The sequence below is a fragment of the Melospiza melodia genome, chromosome 3, assembly GCF_035770615.1.
Source record: "Melospiza melodia melodia isolate bMelMel2 chromosome 3, bMelMel2.pri, whole genome shotgun sequence".
In the NCBI taxonomy this organism is placed as follows: Eukaryota; Metazoa; Chordata; class Aves; order Passeriformes; family Passerellidae; genus Melospiza; species Melospiza melodia.
In genome coordinates, this window is record NC_086196.1 from 35,790,975 (window position 1) to 35,812,601 (window position 21,627).

The 21,627-nt window shown below is 38.1% G+C and overlaps 1 protein-coding gene across 21 annotated transcripts in view; it reads right to left on the minus strand.

The window, feature by feature from the left end:
• Positions 1-21,627, minus strand: part of SYNE1 (spectrin repeat containing nuclear envelope protein 1) — a 289,695-nt gene that overhangs the window by 31,737 nt on the left and 236,331 nt on the right. For 20 of the 21 annotated variants that reach the window (XM_063151313.1, XM_063151312.1, XM_063151296.1 and 17 more), the window contains 12 exons: positions 20,587-20,791; positions 19,128-19,310; positions 18,004-18,150; positions 16,813-16,967; positions 16,361-16,508; positions 12,498-12,592; positions 11,311-11,545; positions 10,429-10,623; positions 8,523-8,648; positions 7,635-7,790; positions 5,556-5,714; positions 4,917-5,083 (listed from right to left, as the gene is read on the minus strand). In XM_063151313.1, coding sequence (XP_063007383.1) covers positions 4,917-5,083; positions 5,556-5,714; positions 7,635-7,790; positions 8,523-8,648; positions 10,429-10,623; positions 11,311-11,545; positions 12,498-12,592; positions 16,361-16,508; positions 16,813-16,967; positions 18,004-18,150; positions 19,128-19,310; positions 20,587-20,791 — 1,971 coding nt within the window. Of the gene's footprint in view, positions 1-2,130; positions 2,280-4,916; positions 5,084-5,555; positions 5,715-7,634; positions 7,791-8,522; positions 8,649-10,428; positions 10,624-11,310; positions 11,546-12,497; positions 12,593-16,360; positions 16,509-16,812; positions 16,968-18,003; positions 18,151-19,127; positions 19,311-20,586; positions 20,792-21,627 lie in introns of those variants that run through there. The other variant, XM_063151314.1, reaches the window with a different exon arrangement.

Here is a 21,627-nt window from a genome sequence, read left to right on the forward strand (position 1 = left end):
TTTTTGTTTGCAATTGTGTGTACTCTAATCTCCGTGCTGGATTTCATCTACATTTTCCCTACAGCAACTATAAAAAGTCCAGCTTTTACAAAGTGCCCTCTGCCTCAGGCAAACTGCACAGGAATACATCCCTGACAGAGCATAAAAATAGTCTGGGCCAACTACCACTATTTTCAGTCACATGATCTAAGTTACTTCAGAGAGAGAAAGAAAAGCAGTGTGAACAAAGAACACTCCAACCAAACCCAAAAACCCAAACCTTCCAGATTCCTTCCTGTACCCCCACTACGTCTACCCTTTATACTGTTTTTTTTTTTTTTTGTACTGAGTTTAACGTAAGAGGTTCCTTGCCCGTGGTACAAATAGAAACAAATAAACAAGTGCTCATTTGAGTCTGCTGAGATTTTTTTTTTTTGACTGAACTGCAGTGCAGTGTTGTGCCTCCGGCTACACTGAAAGCATATCCGCGATCAAATAATAGATGCAATCCAACATGCCTGAGTTTTCCTTCTGAATTTCAGCAAGAAAAGTTGCCTGCGCTCTAAAAGCTCTGCATAAGAGATAAAGATCAAATTTAAAATCTTAAAATCAGGTATGTAGAATCCCTAGCCAAGAGTAATTTTGATGATTTGAGATTTCATTTGCAAGATTATGCTTCATGTGTTAATGATTCCAACAATAATTTGATGCTTTTGTTGCAGCACCAGACAGCACAGTAACTGCCCGTTAGAGACTTGAGATAACTTTTCTCCTTGATAATAAAAATTCTGCACTGAAATCAAAGGGTTAGAACCATGACACATTTGGTTTGAAGGTTGTTTTTCATAAAACACACTCCCCAGTCTTGTTACAATTTACAAATGCTTAAATGCTCAGAAAGGAAAATACAGCAGAATTCAACTGTTTTCAAGGTTTACTGATGAAAAATCATCTAACAATTTGAATGGGCTTATGATACTTATATTTTCATGTTCCAATTAATGTGCCTCAATTTCCCCAAGAAACCGATAACTTTAGATTGTCTATAAATAATGTCTATTATTCTACATTGGGCAAAGACAGTGGGAAAACAACTTGGAGCCAAAATTAAGCACAGATGTATTTAATTCAACTAGTCCTAAAGAAGAAAATCTTAAATTCCACTTAAATCTAAACGGGAACAATCCTGTAAGTACAGAAAAATGCATCATATAGAAGTCATAACTACTGCATTAGTCATTTAGACAGCTGCTTACTAATATTAAACTTTAAAAGCAGGATGAAAAAAGTAAGAGCATGTTGGCTAAGTCTGTACAGTACACATCAGAAAACAGAAAAGGTGCTTTTAAAAAAAATACTTGGAACAGCAGACAAAGTTTAAAGAAACAATCTGAAATAGTGAAAAATGTTGCACTATTAAAATCAGCTTTGAAAAGATCAGTTTAAAAACAATTTTTTTATTAATAAAAAAAGTATTTATTCTCCAAAGTACGGTACTACTGTGTAGTAGGACACCAGTAAAGCCAGTTATATTTACTACTCCAATCAGTTTGCTCTTTCAAAGACTGAATTTCTAGAATTCTGAACAACAGCTAAATTTCTAGAAGAGATAATGAGAAAAGGGAAAAAGAGAAGCTGGATCAAAAATCCAAGATGATATAGGGTCAAGTTCAAGTATTACATGCAGTTACAGAACAGTCATTAATAAGAACAGGACAGTCAGGCTTTGATAAGTTAAGTCTGAAACACTCTCTTTACAGCTTCTTTCCTTCTCTGCCTTTTGCTTGTAGTCATGCCTCTTTCATGACACAAACATCAAGCAGACAGATACAGTTTGCTTATTCTCATGTGTACATGCTCTTGTATTTGAAAACAGCAGCAAAATCAGACCACAGTTTCTCTCAGACAGCTGAGAGATTTTACTAGTTCTAAGTCTCTACCACTATAAAAAATTATTCCAGGATCCAAAAGTACTAGCTGTAAAGCAAAGTATGCTGTTATCACTGTCAACTGCTTTTCAACTGAGCAGAAAACAGTAATTTCTAGCTATAGTAGTGATTTCTACATATCAATATTTCAGTTAGTTTCCCAGCAAGCCAAGACTTCAGAGAGAATAGTATCAATCAAAAGCAAACAAAAATAGTTGCCTGCCTTGTGATATCACAGTTACAGTCTGGGAGGTCTGAATCCACACTGTTGTCCTCCGCCATCCTCACAGGATGCAAGTCTTCCACCACAACCATGAAATTTTCCAGTATTAAAAAGAAGAACTTCCACTCTCAAAGCCTGCAAACACCGTTCTTTTGGAGGGGGGAGGAAAGGGGACGCACTTTGCTGGGGAGTACTGTACAGAAAATGTTTCATGCCAAACAAATGTTAACAGCCGTTGCTTGATAACATGACACTGGATGGTGACAAGTGGTCATGTTTCTAAATAAAACCTGCATTCATCAACATGTGCCAGACTTGATCTCCAGGAATGTGGACTAGGACTGGTAGGGGAAAGGATAAAAACACATACAAAACCTTCTTTGCAAAGCCTGAGCAGTTGTAGCAATAGCACCATTTCCTGGCTGTAAACAATGGCAACTTTTTTCATAAGGCTGACATATCAGAAAAATTAATCTGAAAGGATTACATGGTTCTAGAAGGGAAGAAATGTAAGTCTGTGGTGCAGAGACAATTCTGCAGCTGTCACTTCTGTATTTACAGACCTCCTCTGAATGGAGGGGCAATTAAGAGTAACAGGTAAGGGAACAGAATGTGACAAAGATGCATTTACAGGTGACTGGAGAAGTTTCACCACACAGTATAAAACTGACAGGTAAAGATTTAGACTGGACATGTATTACCATAAAGTATTACTAAAGCACTTTCACACAGCACTTTCTATTAGTTCACAGCTGTAGGAAAAGGAAAATGCTCCAGGCAAGGGATTACTGTAGCATTGCAGGAAAATCTGCAGGCTCTAATAATTTATTAATACTGTCAGGCATCCGGAACGTGAAAAGATGTATTTTTTTTCTCAGTACTAGGACAACTAATATGCCTTTACTACCTGAATGAAGCCAAAATTCTGTTATATGATACACTCCAAATTACAAAATATCGTAACAGAAACACATGCCAATTTATAAGAACATATTCTAAAGGGTCTCCGGAGCATTCTAAAAAATTATCTTGGGCATGTCAACCTTTCGTCCACTGGTAATTAGACATCAATACAAGCATTTGGTGCACACATTAATCAACACCTTGGTTTTTAATGATTTCCAGCCTAAGATACAGCTGAACTACCAAAATTTTCATAGCCTAGCATCAAACCTTTCCACAATTTATTTCCAAACTTCAGCAAGTTTACAGAGGTTTTTGCCCTTCAGTGGGCACTGGAATGTAAAGAGTTATATGTTTAATTGCATACAATAATGTTGAGCATGCCAATTGAGAAAGGCTAAGGTGAAATGATCTGGAAATGAAAGTAAACAATACTTTACATTAGTTTATAATAAAAGTAAATAATACTTTACATTAGTTTCCATTTAGAACTAGGACTTGATATTTCACGATAACAGAATGTGTATAATATAATTATACACATTGTGTATAATTATACAAACAGTGTATAATATTGCATCTATGTCTCCCTACCTGAGAATGATCAAAATCCTAAATCCTCACCACTCCCTGTAGTAGGGACTAATCTCTAATACTGAATAGACAAGACAGATAATCTTAAGATGTGTTCTGTATTTTCTGAATGCAATCCATTTTTGCTAGAACCTTCCTGGTAATATTTGAACACTTCTCTGTGTAAGCATTTCAAAAGAATTACATAAAAATATATAAAATATACTTTAAATTCAACAACTGGTGATGTAACCCCACTGAAACCAAGCAGGCTCCTCAATGATAATGCAACTTCCTGACTTAATCCTTCTGTAAGAAATATACGGTGTTCATTACTTTAAAATGAACTACTATTAAAGGAGCTGGAGCCACTGGAATGCTTCTGCTTACATAAAATTTATGGCTCCCATACTAACAGATTTCAGAGTAAGAATGCACTAAAGCCATATGAAAAAAGAAGAGACAAAAAAAGGTGATGAAAGTAAACAAACCTTTTTGCTGCTAACAGGACTAAACTATTACTAATGTATTTGTCCTTACATCAAAGAAATGGGAATTATAAAGTATATGAGCTATTTATGAATCCAGGAAGTGCAAAACTGTGAGAAAATTATTGTTAGTAATGGAAGGAAGACTGTAGCACAGCTAAACAGAAAGTGTCTAAACAAATAAATAATTTTCTTTACTTAGCAAACAACAATCCTGTATTTTTTTAAGTTCTGAAAATTGCTGTTATACTTTTGACCTTGAATAAAAAGATTCCTTAAGGCCAGGATGCATACATCCTGGAGTTACTCTTCTCCATCCATGAAAAAAATGATCTGGCAGAAAACTTAAGACTTAGTTTTAGGCCTGCTCTTCTTGAAATACAAAACTACAACGGCACTGTTTTGGTTCTGCTGTCAAGAAATTTTTAGAAAAACTACATTTGCATCCATTTTTTAGCACCATGTAAAGTAAGGTGGTACTAGAGCAAGGCTCACTAAATCTGACTGCAACTGATCCTATATTGTAAAAACATAGAACTGTTACGTTTGGAAAAGGGCTTTAAGATCAAGTCCAACTGTTAAACTACTACCATCACCATATTATTATAATGAAGCTTTTAAATGCCTCTTCTTGAAGAAATGTTGTCATGTATCATAAAGTAAAACAGCAAAGTAATTTTCACAGAAATAAGTTGATGGTTAGGAATAAATTTATTTCAGAATTTATGATAAAAAGGTAGACAATAAAGAATTTTAAAAGCATGATGTCTAGCAAATGAATCTGTCCAACTTAAAACTTATAAAACAAAACAACTGTCTTACCTGGCTGCAATAAGATCTAGAAGATGCTGCCACCTCTCATTGATTTTGACAAGTTTGTACTCAATCTCTGATGCCTTACTCTCATGGCTGGCTTTAGCAAGTCTCTCTCCCATTTGCTGAAGCTGGATTTTGTTCTTCTGGGCTACAGCAATTTCTTCTTGATAATCCTAGAGAGTAAAGAGCAATCAGAAGACAGGGTACTTATTCTAAATATACACTGCTGTGCACTGCAAAAGGAATGGTGCAAAAATACAAGTAAATGTTGTTTTTTCAGTTGATTGGTACAGTGGAGTGACAACTTCTTATATATTTGATGGATAAACAAAAACAACTACCAGAAGAATGGAAAAAACCTACCCAACACAACCCAAAACAAAATGTCTTCTATAAATATGCTATAGTTTAACTCATTACAGGCAATTCTGATTGGACACTCAGTAAAGCATTCAGATGCCTCTGACTTTGCATTCACTTAATTTTATTGTACTCTGGGAGGTCCTATCTCAACAAAGACAGGAAAATGCTGCATAGTGAGAGAACAAAAACACCAGAACACATCAGAGTAAGGTAAAACCTTAATTTCAGCTAATTAAAAAACAATTAAGCAGTTAAAGAAGAGTATGTAAGTGTACATTATACCTTTTTCAGTTTCTCAATCATTTCTTCTATGAGGATGTCACCATTTTGAGACACCTTACTCTCCATTTGTGTCAGCCATTCACAGAGTTCCTTGTTCTTCTCACTGAAGACAGCCCACTCATTCAGTCTCTCACTGACTTGCTGTCGACGCAAGGAGACCTGAAACCATTTGCAAAGAGCAAATGAAACTAAAATAGCAAACACACTTAAGACATGCTTAAAACACTTGGTGCCTCAATGTGAATTCCTCTAGCCTTGAAAAAGTGTTGTAGCCACCTACTTGCCACTGAAACAAACTGGAGTTGTACAGCACAAATTTTTGTGACTGCCTGTAAGTTCAGGGGTAAGCGCTGATCTCAGATTTCCTGTTAGCTACATCCTATGCACAGAGACAGGCACCCAAGCGTTAAGCTCAGGAGTCTGTCAATATCTTGTTTCATAACATCTCTAACACAAAGTTTTCATTAGAAGATAAAAACTGTATTTCTTACAGTTATTGCTCACTTTTAAAATTTTATAAAATATTTTAGTCTCAGTGATTAAATTAAAAATGCTTCACCAAAGCATAAAAAATCCCCCAACAAATATAGTACAGGCCACAGTCCAAAAGTCTGTGCCATTTGTGCCTGAGCTCATGAATACAAAGCTAAATTCAAGATACACTGTATTTTGCAAAAGTAATTTTTTACTTGAGTCTCAATACACTAATATCATAGATGACTATTTCCTGTGTATAAGCATGCCATCTTGACAGATTCCAAAGCACTGAGGTGTGCTCTGACAGGAAAGATTAGGCATGACACACCAAACAAGCAAATGCTGCAGTTAACACAGACGGAAGGAAAACATTGCTGCATTTAAGAAATAGATGTAACTGTGGTACTACCTGCAGTGGCAGACCCAGATGGACACCGAAATCAAAAAAGCAGAACATGCTAAGCAGCAAAATCATCTCTCCAGCTTCAGACACTGGTACAACTACTTACTGCCTCCCCACTGTGATCTGGGTTCTTTCTGACTTTGCATCGTAATTTCAGCTGAAAAGGTGAAGCTCTTTCCCAAATTAAAGTGATGTGCTTTTTAACTACTGCTTAAGCTTGAACAGGGGCATACACGTGATCTTGCATTTCCTTTTTGTGGTTCTTAACTTGATGACAGTTTTCCGGAAATAAGCAGCAGATTAACGAAGGGCTGCACTAGGTTACATCCTCAAACACTCAGCACGCTTAAAACTAAAATAAAACTTCTTTACTTGGTTCCTTCTTTTACCATAAACATACAAGCAGTGACTGAATCGTAATTTAGATGTATCTACACTTGCTCGTTCAAATGCAACTAACTCATCACAAGTTCTGTGCTGGTAACTGTGAAACACTTCCTACTTTGGGGTTTTTGAAACCTTCACAGGTACTTTCCATAAAGTAACTATTTCAAATTAGTCCCAGCGTATTTGGACTGCAATCTCTGCTGAACCACAGAAACAACATCAGGATAATCTGAAAAGCTAGGTAAGGAAGACTCCACACCTGGAGTGCAAATCAGAGGCCTAAAGCACACTAATAGCATGATGCAACTGAAAAAATTAAACAATACTTCTCAGCTCCATTTTGCCGGCAAGCAAGTCACCCTCAGACTAAAATAAATGCAGACACTGAGGCCTGAAGTAGGAGAAGGTATCAGCAGAACTGAAGGTACAATAGGGCAATGTTGAGTGGGGAGAGGACAACCTTGCTGAGCACAGGTCTTCCACCAAAGCAAAGTGTAACTGTATTATATTTGTGTTTTTTTCCAGCCAGCCATCCCAAGTCCCACCGGTCACAGTGTGAACCTTTGGTTGATTTATCAAGGCTGTTTAAATATGACCTCACAGACATTACAAACTTCAAGAGATCTAGAAGCACTAGCAGTACCTAAAGGAATATTTCAATGGATGTTTCCCCTGACTCAGAAAGAATTCACTTTTGAATATTGCTGTGTCTACGTGAATCCTTTCTAAAAGCTGCCACTTGGATTCAATTTTTCTCCCAACATTTTTGTAGCCTGTATACTGCTCCCATCAGTGCCCAGTGCTGCACTTGCCTGGTGGCACAGCTCTTCCCACTGCCTGTGCAGGAGCTCTATTCTCTCGCTCAGGATTGAGATATCATCTGCGCTGATATATACAGACAGGGTCTCCTTCAGCAGGGAGAGGTGTGCAAGGTCATCTGTCCAACCTTCAACAGCATTCTCTAGCTCCTTAATAGAAAAACACAAGGGAAAAGGACCAGTTTGCTAACAAATAAAAATTTGAGTGTGTTGGTGAAACAGACAAGCAGTGTTACCCACAGATTTAAGTCACACCTGAGCAGACCTACCGTGTCAAGGAGACTGTTTAAGCCCAATCTCAATGAATAAGAAAACATCAACCCCAAATTTACCAATATTTTCACAGATGGTACTAACTCCCCAACAGAGAATGAAACATTAACCTTGTAACAAGATTCTACTCAACTCTCTGAAGTTCAAAGGTATCTGGGAAGTTCAAGTACTGGTTCAGACTTCTCTATATTCAAAGTATTTTCAAGTTTGCAATCCACTTCCAAAATGCAAATAATACAGCCTAGAAGTGTTGTCTAAAATCCCCCATAGTCACTTCACCTCAAACAAAAATCACTCAACCAGAAGTTTAGATACCATGAGTATAAATTTGAGTTTAGAATTTCTGTAACAGAAACATACCAATATAAAGCTTTTCTACAGTATTTTTCAGACCCTGTTCTGGTATCACTTTGATCAGATCTATATTTACTCTGAAGGATTTGCATTATGGTGAGATCACTCTGGTATTATAGTGTCCATATGTTTCTTGTCATGGGGATGGCTGACTGGTTTGCATCATCAATAATATGAACCCAGTTAACAACAGAAGAAGTTACTGCACAAAGGCAAAAAAAAGATGAGACAACAATCAATAGAGAAGTGCTTTACCTTGCAACGAATCTGCTCAGCATGCAACTCATCATGGTGATCTGGCAATGGCTGAGAAAGCTTTTTCTTGAATGATCTTAGCTTCTCCAGGGAGTCTCCTATGCCCTTTTCGCATTTTTCCCAGTCCTGAAAGCAGAATGTTTATTAAACTTCAGTTCTGATCTGTGTTATATTTATGTCAGTTGATCTGCCTAAAAATAACATGCTCTGAAAACTCCCTCTAAATAATACAAGAAGTCTCGGACTTTGAGAGACATGCAGAATTTTTTTGTTTAGGTCTGTTAGTAGATATACACAAGGTCTTCTGTTATTAAAATTTTGTCTAGATACAACTCCATCCTTTCAGCAGTCTCTCCCTGACAAAATTAATTTTCCACTTCCTTTCTTGAATGCCTGTATTAATCACACCATTACTCTTCCACAAGAGCTTCATTCAGGTGCATTAATCTCTGTGAAAAAAAAGAAAAAGTGGTTGGGGAAACTGCAAATTCAGTGCAGAGTGAAGTACCTTCTTGAAATCAGCATCTTCAGTATCAGTATCTTCTTTATATCAGGATTCTAGCAGCTTCACCCTGCTTTAGTGTTTGTATACTTAACAAAATTTTTAATGTGTTCAATGCAAACAAACCCTATGAAGTAGCAGTATGGTTTTATCTGTCTCACCTGCTTGTTAAAGCCTTATATTAAGGCAAAAGATCCCTAATAAGCCCCCAAAGAATACCGGTTGTGTGATACCAGAAAACACAGAATCTGTATTGAAACTTGCATTGGAACTAAGTCTTCTGTTTCAAAAATTTCTCCTTCTACCACTGCCTTTGTATTTCTCTTCTTCCTTTTTTTCCCAGTCTATGCCAGTATTTCATGATCATCTTGATGAAGAATTAGCCATATCAAATAATATGACCTTGCATGAAAATAACCTGCGATGTTCTTAACACTCATCCCCTACTCCAGCATGGGGTTCTTCCCACAGAACAGAATCCCCCACAAACTTTTCCAAGAGCTGGGAAAACTTTTCCTATGGGCTGCAGTTCTTCACAACTACTGTGGAGAGAGTCCCTCCCATGGATTCCTTTCAAACCCTCAGGAACAGGCTCCAACAAGGGTCTGGTAGAGAGTCAGAGCCAGCAAAACAGCCCTAGTGTGAGCTCTCCATGGGGTCACAGATTTCTTCAGGCATCCACCTGCTCTGGTGTGGGTCCTCCATGGGCTGCAGGTGGATCTCAGCTTCCCTATGGACCTCCTTGGGCTGCAGGTGGATTTCTGCTCCACCATAGAGCTCCATGTCTCTACCATGAGCTGCAGGATAATCTCTGCTCTGGCTCCTGAAGCACTTCATCCCCCTCCTTCACTGACCTTGGTGTCTGCAAAGTCACTGTTGTCTCACTCCCCTCTATGGATGCAATTGCTCCTGCAAGAGTAATTTTCTTTTTCCATCTTAACTTATCCCAGAGGCACTACCACCATCACTGCTGTGCTCAGCCTTGGCCAGAAGTGGGTCCATCTTGGACTCAGCTGGCACTGGCTCCATCAGACACAGGGAAAGTTTCTAGTAGCTCACAAAAGTCATCCCTGCAGCTTCCACCTAGAAAAACTTTTCCACTCAAACTCAATACAAATTTGTGCAAAATAATTCTTTCCTATGTTTTGAAAACAGGAATGGTATGGATATACTTTATTGGCAGTATTCTGGAAATATCAATTACAATATATCCACTGACATGCAAGCCTGTTATGAAGTATTACCACTCCCAGTTTCAGAGGTGGTGAAGGGTAATTTTTAGTTCATGTACTGTAAATGCAGTTCTGTATTTGTGTTTGTCCATTGAGAGAGCATTCCTCCACCAGGGCCCACAGTGAAAAACACAAACTTGCTGAAGAAGTACAGAAGGAATTGCACACTTACTTTTAGCAGCAAAGCAAGCTGTTTCTTTTGTTGCTCCAGCTGAGAGCTGACTATCATCCAGCGCTCCTGGATTTCAGTAAGCTCTGCCTGCAGGACTGCCTCAGCTCCACTGTCAGCAGAGAGCAGCAGTTGCTTCCCAGCCTCCACAGTGAGGATGTAACTCCCTTGCTGCCTTAGGAGAACTTTCTCTTTGAGCTGAAAATATTAACAGTTTTCTGTCAGCTTTGTCCTTTTAATTAAAATTAGCACTTAATTAAACTTCAGTAATTCATTCTCAAGCCTCTATTTTAGTTGGTTGCATACCCTGTCTTATACATGATCTATGGCCCAAACGATTTACCCTAATATTTTCACAATCATTTACTGCAGCAAACCTTTAGAAAATTTCTTCAAGGAGATGAAGACATGAAAGACTTCTTTCTCCACATTAATGTCAGTATCTCAACGCCTCTTAAAGAGAAATATTTCCTCTAGATCCAGCTATACTTATAAGGGTTGTTATTCTTATTATATCCATCTTCCAGCTAAAAACCTTGAAGACACCAAGCTGCTTACTAGATACTGTTAACCTCTGATGAAGATGGACACTCAAGGGATCCCTGTTATCTGGTATACATTCTGCAAACAGGTCATCACTATATTTTCAAGACTGTTTCAGTGTGGCACTAGCTGAGAGCAAAAACAGAAGCAAAAGTGGCTCAAGAGCGAGTGCCCACTAAGTTCTCTCTTTCATGTTCTTTATCAACCCTACCTTTGCTTCCATCACACTTCTGATGTTACGCCAGTCCCAGAAAAGAACTGTCGGAGCAGACATTTTAAACGGTGAAGGCTGTAAAAAAGGCAGGGATCTTTTCCTTTTTTCTTCGGCCGCACTGCACATACCTGCACTTCATCCAGCAGCACTCTTGCTTGCTGCAGTGGGACAGGAGCACTGCCCAGCTCGGTTGCTGGCTGGCAGGACATCTCCAGCAGCCACTTGCGCAGCTTCTCCGCCATCTCCGTGTAGCGCTGCCACTGGTGAATCCGGCTGTCAATGATCCCCCTCATCTGCTGTGCTCGGCGAATTACTCCTTGCCACTGATTGCTCAGAAGAGTCAGATTCAGATTAAATTCATCCCTATTACAAATAGATAAATAATAAAAAAGACAAAGTAACCTTCATACTTGGATATGTTTGCTTAATGAAATACATTGAAGTGAAAAGGAAGGTGTCTGTCAATTACAAAACACTAAGAGAAAAGCACTGAAGTCCTCTGAAGGCTGACTGAGGATAAGAACTTCACGTACTGGGAGAATTAAAGGGATTCAATTATTAACGCCTTAAAAATCCCAAACGCTTAATGCACAAAACTCTTCTACCTTCTTCCCAGAAATACACAAAGAAAACCCATAGGTTTTGCGAAATTCATAGTAAATCGTAGAGATTTCACATTTCACCCCCAGATTTATTACTGAGTTCAAAGCAGGCATAAGATACACATAGTATTAATAAAATTCTCACATTCCAAAAACCAGTTCATCTTTGTACCATAACCTTAGCAAAGTCAATGCATATGCCCAACTGTGAAGCCACCGGCGTTCCACTGATTTTCATTCATTTGATCACAAGCATTTAAAATTAAATCCTAGGTAACAATGAATACCTATTCCATCACATTAGGGCTGCAGGTGTTCTTAAATGGCAGTAGGGAATCCTCCTGGTAGAGGCAAATCCCCAGGTGGCATAAATCAAATGTAGTGTCACTGCAGGCTCCTTTGGTGAAAGTGACATTTTGAAAATACATCAGAATAGATATATATGTAACATGCTTTATATTCCAAGACAAATCTTTGTCAATGAAGCGGCCTCAGAAGGTTATTGTATTCCCCAATGCATTCACATGCCCCATAGCATTCTAAAGAACAATGTCTTAAGATCTGGCTAATTAACAGCTAAACCACAGGAACAGTAAGTTCCACTTCAGAAGAGCGTGATCTGAACACTGCCATCTGCTACCTTCTCTGTTTGGAAGTCTCCCACTAGTCTAACTGCACAGAACCAGCAGCAGCAACAACACAGCAATGTCTACCTGTCATCCACCTGTCCTTGTTCTAGGAGGTGCTGCCCATCAGAGATAATTGAATGCAAAATCTGCTGGCGGCTGAACATCTCTGCCTGGAATAGCTGTTGTACAGGAGACAAGGAGGTTAAAACAAGATCTTACTTTTTAATTCTGTCTTTATGCACTGATAAAAATGAATTTTCATATATTTAATCACATTTCAAATTAATTCAATGTGAGTTTTTTCATGACCCTAATAAAAACATATTGAAAACTCTCATTTTAGATTTACTTGCTGCTTCTAGTACTCATTATTAGTTCCTCAAGACCAATATTATAAAACTCAATTATATCAACCGGAGATAGATTTTATGTTTCTGAGCACAGTTGTGTGATTGACACTATCATCTACAACAAAATCTAGATAGGGTATTTTTGTTTGGACAGAAAGGGCACTTTTTATTTTTTGACATGTTTAAGAATTTTATAATATTTTGCTTTGCTACACAGACCATGTGTGATAGTGTTATATAAACTTTTAATACACTTCTACATTGACAATAGAGCCTTAAAAGAAACAGCTATGTATAGGAGCTAGAAATCTATTTTCCAATTCTTTCAAGTTTTCATATTTATTTTCCAATTTCCTTCACAAACAATAGCAGCATAATAAACTTTCACAATACTTTTAAAACCCTCTTATTACTTAAATGTTACTTAAGACAAAAAAATTTCCTAATTACTACTTAAGCAAACTAAGTGTATATACTACTTAAATTTATTTTTAAAAACATCTTTCCTTTTAGTAATGGAGCATGTCTCTATGTAAGATTGTTCAGGAATATTTTCATGCTAATGAAGGTACACGCAGGCATCACTGGATGGACTTTATGTTCAAAAGGTTTACAGAGAGTTTCAGAGAAAAATTATACTAGTATGCAGCTTGAGGTTTTTTTTCTTTAGTTAGTGATGGTATTTGCAGTTGATACAAGTTCACCCTTGCCTGAGCAAAGAGCCACTATTCTCCACTTCTCTTATACGGCATCCCACCAGCTCAAATTGTGATTGTACCAATCCATGCATCTGCACTTGCCAGCAGAACACCCACTGGCCCCTGCGCATTTAAATCTCTCAAGCACATTGTGTGTAGTTTAGGTCTTCTAGATGATGCAGTAATTTTTTAAAATGAGATTTTGCCTCTCTGAATCACTGAGTTAACTCTGAGGTGGTACTCAGGTCATACATTTTCTCATAGAAAGAAATAGTGTTGTCTGATTTCTTTACAGAAATATTTGAGACTGTTTGAATGCCTTGGCACTTATCATTGACTGAACCTGAATCAGAGGGAAACTGAATGCTATTATTATCTCATGAATGAAGCCACAATAGCGTGGCACTGAGAGTTTCAGAAAGCTGAGCAAAAAGGCAAGAATTTTACTTTCTGTAACATCTATTTTTGTCAAGTTAGGGGACATGAAGCACAGGAGGTAACAGCATCTACCAGCATTGTTGACAGACTGAGACTAAATAGAACACAACTGCTGCAATTGGTTAAACAAGTCCCCCACCCAAAACCCCCAACATTTCCCACCCTCCCCTCCCTCCACACCCCCAAAAATCTGAAAACAAAACAAAACTAAAAACCAGCAAAACCAATTCCTTCAAAAGGGAAAAATTTTAATACTATTTTAGGAGGACAAATGAAATAAAAACTTATCAAGCATGGTAAGTCTGCTTAGAGTGGATGAATTCAATCCCCACACAAAAGAAGAGATATTTTGGTCACCATCCACCTTTCCATATTTACACTCTGTATATAAGAATACTCTGTTACCTGTTACTCTGTTACCTAAATTTGTCACCCAAATTTATTCTCATATATGTAGATCGCCATGAATCACAGAAACAGGAGCTCAAACAAGGAGGAAAGGAGGGCAAATGTTGAAATGCACAACACTGGCACACTGGGGAAAATTTTGGTAACTGAGTTGGCAAGGAACTTCCTTCCCCCTCCCCTGCCAGCACTTTCTCCCTGGGAATACACTGAGACAAGCAATTGTCTCAGTGCATTCCCAGTGCTTGGGAGTCCCAAGCACTGTCCCATGTACTGGAGAACCGTGCAAGAGTGATTACAAGATCGTGCTGGCAGACTGATGCAGACTAGCACATGATGTGTGAAAAGATCATCACCTCCACCTTGTGAACTCCACCAGGAAGATATTTCTAAATAAGGCCACTGAGGTGGTTGGGGTCTTCTTTGGGTAAAAACCAGCAAAATTTATGAGTGACTGGAAAGGCAATAATAGAGCTGGAAGCATTTCAATATCTATTCTAGGAATTCAGGTGGAAACAGAGTATTTTCCCATTGTTTTCAAAAATACAAAGCAAAACAATGTGAAAATGCATCTCAAGAAGTTGATATTGGACCCTTTCTGCCACAAGTAGTGAGAAAAAAATTCATAGTGACTGTCAGGAAGCACTGAAAAGGACATTTTGTAATGAATACAATAAATGTACATTTTGTAATGAATGCTTATTAAAAATGCCAAAAATAAGTTTAAAAAAAAATAAAAGCAGGTTACTTTTTTAAGGATAAACTGCAGCACTTAAAAAAACAGGTATTAATCATCTTAATTCTGAGACTACTTTATAGTTGCAAAAAAAGGGCTCAAGTAGAATGCCCAAGTAATGTTCATCTGCACAGATCAAAGTTTCAGGAAAAAATTAAGCTGAGATCTCAAGACAAACGAATGCAAGAAGATTGCCCTAACTCCCTTCAGATAATTATAGCTATGACTGGACACAACAAATGGACAGTCTCTGTAAGCTTAAACATCTCAGGTCTTTGAGATTTGAATGTCCAGAAATAATTACTGGACATTCAAATCTCAAAGACCTGAGATGTTTAAGCTTACAGAGACTGTCCATTTAATGCTGGCAGGAATGAAAGAAAATAAAATGGATGACATTTTTGAAAGCAAAGGCAGCTAGATGCTAAGGCAAACGTATGCTAAAAATGGCTGTGCATTACTTTTTGCTATCAGACACTCATTCAAACACTATGCTATGAGATATAAGGCAGGAGAGGGGGAAGGACATAACTCTTCCTGTAATCCAGCCTGAGTCTAGGGGAAGGTCAGCTGAAAAAGTTGTGGGAACTGAAACTACTGGGGCCACATGGGAGCTCTGGTATGAAAATTGACTTCTTTTACTTGATCTTTAACAGGAATCTTGGCAGTAACAATATGGGTGGAGAAAAAATGTGCACCACTTGACTTCACAGAAGAATCATAAACTCTGAATCTAGTACTAGTAAAAACTCTGAATCAGTTTTTCCCTGCAGCAAAAGCTGTGCTAGCTCCTGATTTGTTACAAACAAATGACTCTAGCATGCAGCAAAGACCAAATGAATTTGCTCTCCAAGGAAATGTTATCAAATGGAGGCCCCATGGTGAACTGTAGAACTCAGTACTTGACCGAAAAATCTTCCTTTAGTATGCTTTTCAAATGCTATATGTGTTGATAACTTAGTAAAAAAAAAAAAAATCAGAATAGAGATTTTTCTCCAGTTATGAGTGAAAGCAAAGAGCCAAACAACATGAGAATTGCTGGGTTTTTGGTTTCCTTGGTACAAATGAATCTGAAGTAGACTAAACGCAGGGGACATGCACTCACAGGCACAATGATGCATTACACAGACACTTGAGTCCTCCTTCACGCTGGCTATAATTGACATATTTGCATGCTTCTGTTTTTAAGTTTTCCTCATATGATGCACACAAATACAATTCAAGGCATGCTATTGTATCATTCAAAAAAAAGAATGTGCATTCCTTCTATGTATAAATAATATGTGTATTAGCGATGTATAAATAGACATAATTACTTGCCTCGTGTTCCCTCTGTTGCTCCAAAAGCCTTTGGTAGTTTCCTGAAACCTCTACTGCCAACTTCTGCTCAGTCTGAACTAATAAATCCATCCAAGTCCCACATTTCTCCAAGAAGGTCTGCTGCTGCAGCAAGAAAGACTGCAACTTACTGAAAGAAAGAGAGAGAGGGATTCAGGTAATTCCAAATCAGGGTAACACCTTTCCCCCTTAGCTACCTCATTTATTTATTTAGAAAAGTAGTAGTCCCACTCATTTCAAATCCTGCTAATTTGCGGCAAAAGTGAGCCAAGAATGAGCATCTCAGTTCAACAGCTTTGCTCTTTATTTATAAGTACACCAAAGAAAAGGAACTTTGGTCAATAAAATACCTGAAACATCTTTATATTCTGCAAAAGGTATACTTTCTAACTTGTAGAAAATGGTAGAAATAATAAATCTTTATTTATCCCCACCTGAATCTCTCTGTAGTCTGAGATGAGATCAGAGACCAATGTCTGTTCAGGTTCTGCATCCTCTTGATTTCCTTGTCATTCAGAGGAAGCCTGTAACCCAGCTCATTCAAACGGTCCAAATCAGGGGCCATGCTGCTGAACTTCAGCATTTGACTCTGCAACAAACAATAAAAGTGATAACTGGGAAGTTCATGAATTACATTATTATTATGAACTAGCACTCAGTTAGATTTAGAACGGCCTTGGCTGCCACCAAGTGGTAAGCAACCTCTATGCCAGGGAGAAAATTATCCAGTATCCATCTTCTGGTCCCAGACCAGGAGAAAACTTGTGTTCATGTTTAAAAGTGTGCAGAGAAATATACTCAAATTGCACTGAAGGGTTTTGCTGAACTGATGATTTACAGATCAGAGCTGAAGAAGCAGGCTGGTGTTGAAAGCCCTGTGGTTATACTGTCAAAATAAGTGACTTTTTCCTTGTTTCATAGCCTGAATTCTAGGCTGGTAAATTTGCACTAAAATAATTCAGATTTTTATTTTCAGGTTTTGTTTTGCAGCACAGAAATACTCAATTCACTCCATATGGAAAATGCTCTGCTTTTTAGCATATACAAAGTGGAATTCTGTCTTTAGTTAATCTTGATGGAAAAAGAATGGAAGATTCCAATGACAAAAACAGCCTAGATGGCAAAGTTCACCAACTTCCTGTCATGGGCTCTGAAAAAAGGAGAGGGAAAAAAGAAGATCCAAAAAAAGAAGAGTGTGCAAGACCTTAAATGGAAATCACACAGTACACACTATGATTGCTTCTTCGGTATATCAAGTTACCCAAATGTATAAAGTACGTCATACCTAAAGGATAGAACAATGAGACAGGAATTGAATAAATTCAAAAAAGTTGAATGAAAACAAGAAGAAGGAAATATTCAAACTCTGCTACTTTCCATGCCTATTTTGATCTATTATTAATTTTATTCTGAACAGTTTGACTGCCTTTTCATCTTTACTCAGGGGCAATGTGACAATCATTCTCTGACTGCCGTCAAACTTCAATTTCTCATTCTTACACTTTTCACAAGTGATAGTCCTTTACCACCTACAGAGTGCACATATGATATCTGTGCATACCCTGCATACAAATAACCAGGCCAACAGAAGAAAAACCCCAGCATTTCTTTTGTTTATTAGTCACCTTGAGTTGCTCCATTCTACTCTGTATTGCCGAGACATCAGATGAGTGACTGGGATCCTGTTCTTTCAATGTTTCTTCTGCTTCTGTTATCCAGATCTCAAGGACTTCCAGGTTCTTGGCAAAGGTTTGATAGTCCAGGACTCCAGCCTTGAATACAAAAGGATCCACAGCTTAATAACTTCAGCTTCACGGCCTCCTTTACACTCCTGTTTATCTCATTATATATTTGCAAACAGTTGAATTGGCTAGGAGCAATTGTAACTGCTGCTTTGCTTGCATACTGCAAAATTAGCTGGATTTTCTTTAGGTTAGGAGAGGATTTTTGATCACAGCAAAGGAAGCATTTCAGCAAAGTGCATAAATGTCTCCTTACCTTGAAATGGATAATAATTTCTAGGTTTCTTTTATGAAAGAAACTCCTCTGTTTAATTTATTGCCAGTAGAGAGAACTAGTAACTCTTATTGCAATGTTAAATTAAATTTTTTTTTTGTGTTTTGTCTCCTCACAGTACAGTGATACTATAAAAACAGTGACACTGCTAGATTTCTTGAGTAAATCTTCTTCAAACAGAAGTTGCTACCTTTGTGGCTTTTTAATCCAAATAGTTTCCTATGAAGTACATTCTTCCACTCCTTTTTTCTTCTTTAGACCCTGGTGACACAAGCAATTTGGCAACATCTACTAAACAGACTTTGGCACAAATGGTAGGTGTCAGTCTGGCCACTGACATTAATAGGGATGGCAAAAAATCAGTTCTACACAGTATCTGGAATCTCTCATTTCTTTTTCTTTTGAAGAAATAGACAGGAAGAGTGGTTGATTTCAGGGGAGCAGTAGCTGTGGATGCACTATTGTTGTGTGCTGAAAACACGGCCACCTTGGCATTCCAGACAGATATCTTCCTGCATGAGGTTTGGTATACTTATCCCAGAATTTGCACCTTTTTACAAGGTCTCTTTGCTGGACTTGAGCATATTTTCTACACTCAGCTTTGGCTTCCAGGGAAGTCTAAGAAAAGCTAACAGGTAGCAGTATCCTCTTTTCCCAGGCAGCTTTAGTTAATTTATGTTTTCAGGAACCACAGGATGATCACATTTGAGGACTGTAAACATTGTCTACATACCTGAAGTGCAGCCTGCTGCTTGCGGAGAGCCTGTTCCAGGGCTGACAGATTCTGCTTCAGAGAGAGATGATCAGACTGTATGGCTGCTGCTGCTGAAGCCTCCACCTGGCTTTTCAGCTCCTCCCCCAGTTCTTGAAGGACAACCAGAGACTCCTGTGCTGTTTTCAGATCTGTGAGTACATCCTGTTGCAACACATTGAATAAGGACACGAATAGTTAAGCTGACACTCTGGTGGTATCATCATCCAGAGTGATTAAAAGGAAGAATGGATTTAAAGGAAGAATGAAATGACTGAACTCGGGCACTGTAAGGAAAACTTTAATTCACTACTGCATTTCAATATCAAACTTTTCTTAACTTACAGTTACATTCTGTATGACTTGAAGAATAAAAAAAAATATGTCAAGAACCTGTACAGAAAAGAACTGAAAAAACACAGTGCTCAACTACCTTTGAGCAAACCTGAGTTGTTGATGAGGCAATAACTGTTGAAAGAAATCTTTTGAATTTACTGAAATGATGGTCCTAAGCAGTGGCAGCCATCTCTGTGAATTGATTCAGGTGTAGGCCTCCTTTTTTCTCCTGCTATGATTTACCAGGAGGGCTGAAAAAATAACTTCTGTAAATGACCTAACATAATTGTTATAGAATGGGACACCAGGAAATAAATTATTTGAACCAAACAATTTCAATTTCCAGTCCATGGTGCCTCATTATAGCAGAAATGCTCCAAAAGATCATGAACATATTTATTTTTTAAACACTAAGATTTTTTCTCACTGCAATTGTTTTGCTTACATTGAGACAATTCATTTTTTTTTTTTTGTTCAATGACACTTAACATTAACTTAAGTTGAAAAGAACCAAAATGTAAGCACAGAGAGGAGATAAAGTATTCTGCTGCCTTGAGATACAATCTTGAAAAAGGAAGAATCTCAAGGTTTCAGAGACAATGGGGTCCTTCCATAGGGAAGAATAAAGACATCTCCATCTTCCTGAAAATGTGAACAGTCTTGGTTGGTGGGAATACAGTCAAAGGATTTTGAGTTTCTTTCTATTATGAGGAACTTAGAGATATAAGTTGCTTATAAGAGAAAGAAACTCAAAAATCCTTTGACTATATTGGTAGAGACACTTTCCCAAGCATAAATACCTTCATTAAACAGGACCTTAACACTGAATCAAATGATGCAATTTGCCCACCTTCCCCAGACGGAAGACTTTCGATACAAGCTTCTGAAACAACATAACAACAACTAATGGAGGGATCAAAATTCAGAGACGCTCATTGACATTTGGGTAGCATACATGCAGCTGTATCCTATGCCTAGGCTGCATCAGTAAAATGAAATATACAGTATACAAGAATCCAAAACACCAACTACAGCAATGGCGAGATTCTAGAGATTTTTTTTTTTTAGCCCACAGAGCTGAGAAAAGCTGCAAAGATGAACATACATTGCAGTCCTGAATCCAAGAAGTAACTTCATCATCAGCGATGTCTTTGCCGGTTGCAGTCTTCAGGAGCTCATTGGTCTGCTCTTCTCGCTGGTGCACTGTGGAAGAGCACTGCTGGTAGCAGTCCTTGTACCTCTGCCACAGCTGGAGCAGGGCCCTGCTGGCACGCAGCCGCTCTGCAACCTCCTGCAGGAGGTTGTTCCACCTGGGGAGGAGACTGTGTCAGTGACCCAGGCCTGGGAATCCACAATAACAATCTGTGTCCCTCTTTCTCTCTGCTGTTTCCCACGGTCTCTCGACTTTTAGAAAAATTGGCAATAATCAAGATACAGACATTTGGTGAAAATAATACCATATCAAGGAATTTCTGTTTCAATACCAAACCTGGCTGTTCTGAGCTGTCACAATGCGTGTGATGTGTGCTACATCTTGGATGCTGTTTATTAATGCTGGTGGTCAGAGCTGCAGCAACTTTCTATAGTGAACCTCCTGCTATTTCCACTTAGTACCCTCAGCATTACAAGGCATCCATGACCACCCATGCACTGCCAATAGCAGATTCCTGTAAGGGCCTAAGAGGACCAGAACAGTTGTAAACTAGACACCATTTCCTCTCCTGCCATTTTCTCCCAAACTCTGACGCAGTATTTACTCATAAAGCTCTGTGTAACTCACTCGTAAAATACTCCCGGATATATTAAAAATCTTAATATTTCTATTATCCAATTAAATATCTAATCTCCCTTTGAATTCTTTTCTATAATAACTTCCCAGTGAATTTTTTTTCTCTAATAGCAACCAGGAACACACGCTTTCTCAAATGTGGTTGTAGTTACCAAACTGCCTAATTGTTTCCTTACCACAGAAAATCACTGTATTTATCAAGTATTATTATATATGATGAAAAGCAAAGATTTTGGAGCAAAAATTCTGCCAGCCATCACTGAAACTGTTAAATTCTATGGTATCTTAATAATCCCTCCTCCTACTTCCAGTTTCTAGGACAGGACTGAACACAGATTAAAATAAATTCAATGTGAT